The sequence below is a fragment of the Lipotes vexillifer genome, unplaced genomic scaffold, assembly GCF_000442215.2.
Source record: "Lipotes vexillifer unplaced genomic scaffold, Lipotes_vexillifer_v1.1 scaffold1106, whole genome shotgun sequence".
NCBI lineage: Eukaryota > Metazoa > Chordata > Mammalia > Artiodactyla > Lipotidae > Lipotes > Lipotes vexillifer.
The window spans coordinates 1,549,758-1,559,818 of NW_006776601.1; the positions used below are offsets into that span (position 1 = coordinate 1,549,758).

The 10,061-nt window shown below is 43.7% G+C and overlaps 1 protein-coding gene across 1 annotated transcript in view; it reads left to right on the plus strand.

The window, feature by feature from the left end:
* The first annotated feature begins 207 nt into the window (after positions 1-207).
* Positions 208-10,061, plus strand: part of FSTL1 (follistatin like 1) — a 52,139-nt gene continuing 42,285 nt past the window's right edge. The window contains exons 1-2 of the mRNA XM_007450512.1: positions 208-307; positions 469-525. Coding sequence (XP_007450574.1) covers positions 305-307; positions 469-525 — 60 coding nt within the window. The 5' untranslated portion in view covers positions 208-304. The remainder of the gene's footprint in view (positions 308-468; positions 526-10,061) is intronic.

The following is a 10,061-nucleotide window of genomic DNA, read 5'->3' on the forward strand; positions in this document are numbered from 1 at the left end:
GCTAAACTAGAGGCCTGGGTTTCGGGAACGGGGTTCGGCGGCGCCAGGACGCTCGCGGGCTCCAGGACGTAGCGAGGGGCTGGGAGGAGGGAGCGGAACCCTGAGCCGCGGGGGCCGCTGCTGCAGAAGGGGGAGGAGAATGGGGAGGAGCTGGGGGGCAGGCTGTCGGGGAAGGAGGGGTCTTAAGGGGCGGCGAGGCCAGGTCGGATTTCCTCTGAGGCTGGCGATCGGCGAAGCTCCCACCTTCCCTTAGAGCTCGCTGCAGCCGCCTGCCCCCGCGCCCTCCGGAGACCGGAACGGGACCATGGTGAGAGCGGGGTTCGCTGCGCGGAGCCGAGCGCACTGGCCCGACCCCTCTGGGCGGCCGAGGGTGGCCGGGCGGAGGGAGCGAGCCTCCGAGGCACGAGGAAGTTTCCGGGGTCGACACGGGGCCCGGTGCCTTCACTCTCGCTCTTGTCTTTTCCGCAGATGTGGACACGCTGGCTCGCGCTCGCGCTGGTGGCAGTCGCCTGGGTCCACGCCGAGGTAGGTGAGCCTCTGAGGAGGTCCGAACTCAGGCGCCGGGGCCACTGGGGTCTGCGCGTCGCGCGGGCGGTGCGTGCGTCCAGGGGATGCTCTCCCAGGGTAGGACTGGGAGTTTCCATCTGCCGGGTGAGGGGGGCGCTCGGAGCAGAAATGCTGCTTACGAAACTTAAACCTTAAAATCAGGAAAAGTAGTTTGGGCCGTCAGCGGGAACCCCCCCGCGGCTAATATGGAGGGAGAGTGGGGAGGGGGAGAGAGGACGAGCAGGGCCGATTGGGATGCAGGCGGCAACAGGAGCAGGAGCCGAGTTCAAAAAGGCGCCTGAGTTCTTTCCTTAAGAGGAAATTGAGAATAGTTGGAGACTTTTCCCTTCCGAGTCTGTCTCCTGGGGGAGGGAGCTCGGGGAATCTCAAGAGACTCTTCCTTTAGGGCGGGATATTTTGTTTTTCTTTTATAAAGTAAAATGATGATTCTCTGGGTTTTTTTTCCTTTTTTTGTAAAGTACCCTCGGATTTTGCGTTATTATCAGAGCCAAATAACGGCCTTTTAAAATCTCAATTTTTTTCTTAAACTGGCGTTGCGCAAGTATGAGTGATCCATTGCTCTGCTCTTTGAGGGCTCTGCGTTTCCAGTCAAAGTATTTCAGTGCCTTTTGGGTAATGTTTTCTTTTCAACTCCAGTGACCTTCCTGAGACACTACAAACAAACCAACAAACCCTTCGCTCACAAGCCCCTCCATTAACTCAAAGGTTTATGGACAGAAAATAAACAATTCTAAATTCCCTTGGCTCTAGTCTCCAGAAAAGTGAGGTCAGAAACCAAACATTTGATAATTATGGCAGGAAATGTGGAAGGAATTAAAAAGCATGAGGGAGAAGAAATGGAATGTACATTACAAAAGAAATAGCTCCCTGGTGGGTGGTTATTCTCCCTCTTTGAATTTTTTTTCTTCATATTACAGTTTAGCCCCACCCTTAGCATCACAGCTTGACTGCCCAGAAAAGTCATAAAAGCCTGCAGGGTCTTCACGATTAAAAAAAAAACACACACATTATACTGAACTCTCATTCAATTCACTACCACACTTTTGGTTGATCTGGAAACACATGCTGTTTTTACTCACAATGAAATAAAAATAGCTAATATTTTTTGGATATCTACTTTGTGTTGTAATAAAACTCCATTTGAGTGATGGGGAAACTAAGTCAGAAAGGTCATGTAATTTACCTAGTGTCCTAAGTTGTTAAATGGTAGGAGTGGGATTTGAACACAGTCAGGCATCGCACCCCAGGCTATTAACCACTGTCTCACACAAGGACTTCATATTTGCCATGTACTTCTTATATAGCAGACATTGGTTTTGGGCTGCGTGCCTCATTTCTTTTAAAGCTTCCCAGAACCTTGTAGGGTCAGTTTTGTTATCCACAATTTACAGAGGAAGAAACAGGTTCCGGAGACTAGGTAACCTGCCCAAGGTCTCACAGCTAGTTCTCAGGAAGGATCTGGACCCAGCTCCTTCCACTGGTGGAGCTCATCTTGAACTCCAGATCTGCTTCTAATGCATTTTGTTCTCCACGGTTTGAGTTTGAGGGAGGATCCTTCACTGGCTGATTTAGTCCTGGCTGAGAAACAGCCTTCCATCCCTGCTGTTGCCCTCAAAAGGCTGCTGTAGTCCATTGATGGATGAGGTGAATCCCTGGTTTGTTTTACTGCAGGTTTAGGAATTGCCAGCTAGTGTGTGAAATCGCTCTGTGAACTGGAATGCACATTTGAGGAGTGAGGATGCCATAGGTTCACTCACCACAAGGCTCTGTAGCCCAAGGTCTGGGATCTATTCTCCCAAGCTGTTTGTACTACACCCGCCCCCCACCCCTGCCGCCCCAGTGCATTGCAGGGAAAAGCTTAGCCCTCATAGGAAGTTCTCCCAACAGCAATTTCCTGCTTGAGGTGGAAGAGCAGAAAGTACTCTCACAGAATTCCCAAGGCAAAATCGTGGGGAAAGAGGCAAAATCAGGAAGTGCTGAGGCATGAAAACGGAGGAAGTGGTGCACAAAGAAGGCTGTGAACTCAGGGTATGTGAGGAGTAGGTATGATGTAGCTTTCATTTCATGACTCCAGATTATTAAGGATTATTTTTTTTATCAATACAATCTCTTGGTATCTGACCCTGGTAACATTTGGCAAGTTTTTAATCAGTGTTTTAATAATAATAAATGAAAAGGTAGATTAGCCCTAGCAATTTGGATATTACTTTCAGCATTTTATTGTGTAGTTAATGTGCTTTTGCAGTGGAATTTTTTTCCTTGTTAGCTGCAACAACATATAGCAAACAAAGCCAAGTAATGGTATTTACTGTTTTTATTGACATGAATCCACTTTAGTAGACTTTAGGGCTGCAATCGTACAAATATTGTTGAAATTTTAAAATGAAATTTAAAAAACAAGCTGAGTTTTCTTGGTGCTTTTTGATTTAATACAAGCATAAGGATTCAATTCAGCATATTTTTAAAGTATGTGATTGCACAACAAATTATGTTGATAGTTGAAGAAGCCAAGTCTTTGGAATAGTAGTAGACCTCTAGAATCAGGTGTCCCTAGCTTGAAAAAAGGTGGTGGTCATCATTATTAGTGCCAGTCTGTAAATCCTGTTTGGTTAGATTCAAGAAACTATTAACAAATCTCATTAAGGAAAGTGTTATATTTTTAATGTTTTCCATGGTCTTTTGGCACCTCAGGGTTGATTTGGGTGTTGGCACATGTCTCTTGATGAGCATATATTAGTATCTGCAATGGACGAGGAATGGGGGGGTTGCAGCGTCAGAGCAAGCTACCTTGTTTCAGAATCTTTTGGGAGGGGGCTATGTGGGCCTGCTCACTCTTCCTTCACCCATCCCCCTCCCATTGAGAATTACTGCAGTTCACTGCGAGGTGTAGATAGTGGAGGCTGGGAAAGGTTGACATGTGCCCTTGAGTCTCAGGAGGTGGTGGGTATGAGTCTACTTTAACACCACAGGCTGGAGGGGACCCTGTGGCCCAACTGCCTGCTTCCAAAAGGCAGCGTTGCCAAGTGCCCAAGCACACTCCACTCTTCGTTGGTGGTTATCTCTGATGGCACTCTGATTTCCAACATTCCAGGTCTATAAATTCATCATGATAAGTCACAAGTACAGGAGACTGATTCACAAATCAGAACACTCATTCCAGTAAGGGAATACTTAACCTATGAACTGTGAGTGCATCATTTAAGATAATAGCAGCAAGAACAATAACAATTATACAGATAGGCAAGAAGATTATTAGGGCATTGTTCCTCTGAAGCCAGGTTTCATAACCTCATTTATACCCTATTATCAACATACAGTTAAGCAACCACTAGAGGTATTATTGGCAGATGTGGGCTCTCCTCTTTATTCTTTAGAATTATTCTAATAGCGGATTCAGGAAGGCCTAGAGTGTGATTTTCCCATTTTCCCTTGATTTTCCCCACATCCTCTGACTGCTTCTTGAAGCTACAGCAAAAACTAGGATTTTAATATCCATCTTGTACATTAACCACTAAAATAATCTCTTGTTTGTTTATCCTTTGCCAAATAAACTCCTTACTGTGATTCTGGAGACCATTGTTAGAAATTGGGATGTTAAAACACGGCAGTGACTCTGCTGAATAGCCAAAACAGATGGACAAGCGCCCTGCAAGTTGAGGCCCTGGATGTTGGAAATGTCTTTAGAAAGGACATGTCACAATTCCCATACATATCTCTGGATTGGGTAATGGAAAGCAGGAGTCCTTTCTCAGGCTCAGGGGAATGAGTTTGGGAAGAGCTGTGAGGTGGGGCCATGGGCTGCTATGAATGTAATGTCGCAAAGAAGAAAATAAAGTCTTCAAAGTCAGTGAGGCAGGAAGACACATGTTTCCAGGAGAACAGGGAAAGGATGAGCTGTAAATGCCAGTGGTCACACATGGAGAATTGAAAACACCATGTTGTCTTTTTCCTGCTCCTTTTCAAGTAAATGGACATCCAGACAGAAATTTCTAGTAGCCACAAATAGTATTAGCTTAAGGACACCAGATATTATAGGACTGAAAAACAACGTATACTTAGATGGGTTCATTTTGTAAGCTATGTGACTGATGTCCTGTAGGTCAAATGCATACTTTTCTCTAAGGTTCCATCTTCTGTCACTTGTGACTTTGGCATGGGGTGCTTTCTCTAGGAGTGAGTCATTAACAGCACAGGCCTTCCCTTCACGGTGCCCATCAGTCAGTATTCCCTGATGTAGGCTGAACATGCCCTACACAGGGCAGAGTCATGGATGCCATAGCAAGCATAGCTATGTCAGAGTCATAGCAAGACATGGTCTCTGCCCTCAGGTTGCTTACAATCTAATGGTGAGCCGTTAGATTTAAACTGTGGCAGGTATAATGTATAATATAACTGCATGATGAACAACTATCTTCATTATTATTACTGCTTTTTTTTACATTAACAAGGACTTCCCCTGATTTTTAAAGTTATTTTACATTAGTACAATGCACAAATCTTTAATGTATAGTTTGATGAACTTTAACATGTGAGTATACCCATGTAGCCACCACCCACTCAAGACTGAGGGAGTTGGTACAGTAAGGAGGTTATGAACTCAGGGTGTGTGGAAACAGTTAAAATGAAAAAAAGTGAGGTATAGATATGATCAGGGTTACGTTTCATCACTTGATGACCATTATCATTTAATTAGTCCAGTCTCTTGATGGCTGTCCCTGCTAACATTTGGCAAGCTTTTAATTCATGTTTTAACAATAATGGACCTTTAATAATTCATGAAAAGGTAAATGAACCCTCTCCATATGAGACTTGCACTTTGGATATTATTTTAAGCATTTTTAACTTGTAGTTAACAGTGCTTGCAGTAGAAAATTGTTTTCCTTGTTAGCTACAAAAACATAGCAAACACAGTTAAATACAGTCTTTATTGACATGAATTCATTTTAGCAAACTTTGTATAGCTGACTTGACTGTTCTTCTGATGGATATTTCAGGGCTCCATATAATCTACGCTGAGAAACCAAATCAAGGAAAGAAACTCAGATAATTCTGTTTGACCACTTTGCCCTGGTCATTATTACTTTTAAAGGGACTCTACATAAGATGCCTATCACACTATTTATGAAAGCTAAAAACTTAAAGCCTACTACATGCCTAACAAGAGGGGAAGAGTTAAGAGTTAACAGCAATATATGCCACTAAAAGTTATGTTTACAAAAAATTTAAGGCTCTGGCAAATGATTATCATTTAAATAAAAAAGCAGAACACCCCCCCACTCCAATGCCTATCCTCACAACTATGTAAAAATTTATAGAGAAGTATGACAAAATGTCTCAAAATCCATCATGAGTATTCTTGTGACATCTCACCTTTTTCGAGAGGAATTTATCCTTCTAATATGTGCTATTTTATTTAAGTAAGAAAGTGTTATTTTCTGATAAAATATGGAAATTAAATATGTTCATAAAAAGCTCAGAGAATATAGAAAAAGCTAGAGCAACGAATAAAGTTGCCCATAATTCTACCACCTAAAGATAAACTAGCCCTTCATGCCTCCTTTCAGAGAAATTATCAAAGTCAATTAACAGATGTATGTGATATGCCTACTAGACACTGTAAGCAATGAAAATTAGTGCCTCCCAACACTATGATAAATCACTTGCAGAGATGGAACAAACATGGTGTGCATGTCACCACTACACTCTCCCTTACCCATGGCAGACCTAACTAATCAATCAGAATTCTTCCTTCTGAGCCTGGAGGAGGTTAGAAAATCCTTCTCAGCAATGCTGTAGACAGCCACTAGCAGTTACTCTGTGTGTGAGATAAAAGACATTTGCCTTTTCTGCTGGAAAATTCAATCCAATTTGACAGACATTGATATATCTTTAGCCAGAATTAAGATGATTAGAAGGCAGAGTTTGGGACTATGTGAAACAACAACAACATGGAGTAATAGGTGATGGAACTAGGGTAGCAAATGGATGAAAATGTCAAGGAAACAGCAGTTTGTTCCTGGCTCAAGCTTCTAAGTTCTCTAGATGAGTTCGAACACCTTAAACATGTAAGCCAAACTCTCTAATACTGGCCATCAACAAAAATATGAGAATTTTCTTGGCTCTTCTGCTGGAGTAAATAGTTGTTCTTGCTAAGGCTCTAAGAGCTGCTGCTGTCATAGATAACAGCTTCTGCATTAGCAGCCGCCTGGCAAGAAACTGCTAAATGGAAAGCTCTTTGGGTAGTTGGAGTACAAAATATATCCTGTAAATCTGCATTTTCTGCTGTGGTTGGAGGATTTCCATGTAATCTCTTTGCAGACTTTTTATATGCTCATTTGGAAGCCATCACTAGTAAGCTATTCCCAGGATTGTCTGAATTTATGACCTTTAAAATGTTTCCTGTATAATCCCAGACACTATTTGTGACCGACTAAGCTGTTGCCGAAACAAGTCATGTGACACATGGCAAAAGCAGGATATGTTGCAGGCCCGGTTTATACATATGTGTGGCATGGGATATTGGCTTGAGGTAGGGAAAATGTCTTTTACTACTTTTTATCGTATTCAGGATTTAAAATCCTGTGTCTGAGGCAAAATTTGTCTTATTCCACAGTCTGTCATTCTGTCCCTCAGTGATAGTAAATGAATGTAATTTATTGATCTACAGCAGTGCCAGTTATACCAATCACTCTGCACATATACTGCTATTAAGAATACTGTGGAACTAAAAGCAGTACCATATTGGTCCCTATTCTAAAGTAGCTGCTACCACCATAGCTACTGTACAGCTCAAATGGACCTGGCCGTTGGGGGCCAAATCTATGGCATTCACAGAAATTACCACCCCCTTCCTCACCTCTTGCTGCTGGTGCAGAAATCCCTGAAATGCAGCTGTGGGATGGATGCCTTCTCAGAATTTGAGAGGCTCCAAGGGAGCTGCTGGGGCCATTTTCAGGCCGTTCACCTTGACCACTTGACCAGTCTGTCCAGTAGGTGGCAGCTTTTTGTGTGGAACTTCATCTGAAATTGTGTCTGTTCCTGGAGTGCTAGCGCTTTTCTCTTATTTCTTGTTTTCATGTCACTCAAGCCTTCTACTGAATTCCTTTCTTCATTCTCTTCTCTTGTTCTCATATCTGGGTTTTCCAAGTCTTACCTTTTACATGGACCCTGTTACAGAACTTTCTTATTATTAAGAAGAACACAGTGAAAGAGTCCTTGATGTAGAAGTCCTGCCCTTTCCTTTTCTTGCTAATGTTACCTTTTTAAAGCCACCTAATTAATATCTCTGACTTGCAGCTTCAGTTAAGAGCAAGGGCTTTGGGGTAATGAATAGGTTTGAATTCTGGCCTTGTCAAGCTGTGAAACCATGAGCAAATTACTTTACCTCCCTGAGCTTACTTTCTTCATTTGTAAAATGAATAATGGCTAAACGTCTCTCTTGCCTATCAATCCAGTTAGATAATAGAAAAACCTCTTCTCCTCATAGCACACAGTCAACACCAAACACTTGCAAAAAAGAAGTGAATCTTAAGAGTCCCTACTGGGCACTGATAAAGAATGTTTTTAACTCTAATGATTTCAACAAGAGAATTCTCAGTTTACACATTAACATTCACTAGGCATTGTCTGTATTTGTACAACCTGTGCACTGGCTCAGGTTGTTGTTCTGTTCACTGATTTATCGTTGAGAGGAAGTATAGCATAATGGTTTAGCACTCAGGCCTTGAAGCTACATTACCTGAGTTTAAATCCTAGCGTAGCCCTTATTAGCCCTGTGAACTTGGGGCAGTTACTTAACCTCTCTGGGTCTGTTTCCTCATCTATAAAATGGGCTTAATATGGAGTATTTACCCTGTAAGTTAGTTGTGAGAATCAAGTAAGCTATTCCATGTAAAGCAGTTAGAAGAGTGGTTTGGCACAGAGTACAGTAAATGTTAGCTATTATTATCAAGCTTGTGGCATCTCTACTTATTGGAAGAGCTCCAAAAGCTGTGGTGTGTGTGTGTGTGTGTGTGTTTGCACACTCACATGTGCTCATGGCTGGCAGAACTCCCCTTGCTTCCTTTATTCTCTCCAGAGATTAAGGATCACCTTTTAAAAGACAACTAGAATATTTATTTCATTGGATGCTTTGACGCCCAGAATTCATATCAGAACCCTTGCCTCTACTGAGCCAATCTTGCCTTCAAACTTCCAGCATTTCCTCTGTGAAGCCACAGCTCTGTCATTCCTCCAGGAAGAGAGTTAAGGACTCATTGAGCACCTTCTTTGTACAGGCAGTGCATGTTGTAAGCCAGCATAGGTTTTCCCTGAAGACTGAGTGAACAAGGCAGAGAACTGGAAAGGGAAGAAGAGTGAGAAAAGGCAGAAAAGAGAGGTGATAATAATTTTTCCAGATTCAGTTTTTCTCCTGTGTCCACCCTTCTTACACATGGAGGTGGCCACCAGATATCTTGGATTTTTTGTGGGATTTGTCACTTGCATATTCTTGCTGTAGTCCCCGTAGCACAGCCTGTCCCCGTGCCACAAATACTCAATTTGGGGTTTAGAAAATATGATCAGGCAAAGGAATAGAACCCTTTGCTTTCACTGTTTGAAAAATAAATACCGGGCTTCCCTGGTGGCGCAGTGGTTGAGAGTCCACCTGCCGATGCAGGGGACACGGGTTCGTGCCCCAGTCCGGGAAGATCCCACATGCTGCGGAGCGGCTGGGCCCGTGAGCCATGACCGCTGAGCCTGCGCGTCCGGAGCCTGTGCTCCGCAACGGGAGAGGCCACAACAGTGAGAGGCCCGCGTACCGCAAAAAAAAAAAGAAAGAAAGAAAGAAAAAGAAATACCTTCTCTCAAAGACAGGGTAAGAGGTATCCCTGGAGCAGGCTGATTTGTCTGTCTGGGAACCAAGGCAGTGCTTCGGGTGTTTTGCACGCAAACTTGAGTCCTCTGCTGGACGCTGCTATGTCTGGCAGCCAGCCCTGACTGCAGCCTCATGTGGCCACCAATTCCCAGGCCCCGGAGCCTGGTCTCTTTATTGCTCCCTGCGTTGCTCTTCATCTTTTCCCTCTACCTTCTTGTCTTTCCTTTTCTTTCTTATCTCCTTCCTCCACCATAACAGAGAGGTCATCGAGGAGTGTTTGGGCTGCATTTTTGGAGCTGCCAAAACATATACAGAGCACCAGGTTCACATTTCATGCAGAGAGAAAGCTGCACAAAATCTTGATGCATTATTTTGCTTCACCCATCTGGGACAAAGTAACAGTTCTCCAAGTAAACTCAAGGAAGGAAAGGTTTCCTGTTCTCTATCAGGCACTGAGTTAATGCTGTTGACTAAGACACAGACTGTCCCCAAGGAGCTTGCAGTCCACTGGGGGAGGCAGACAGGGCTGACAACGTAACCCAGCACTGGGGGTTGCGGGAAGGCCTCACAGAGGGTGTGCCCCCAAGCTGAGCCCCAAATATGAGTGGTGTTAGCCAGACCACAGCAGGGAGAGGGAAAG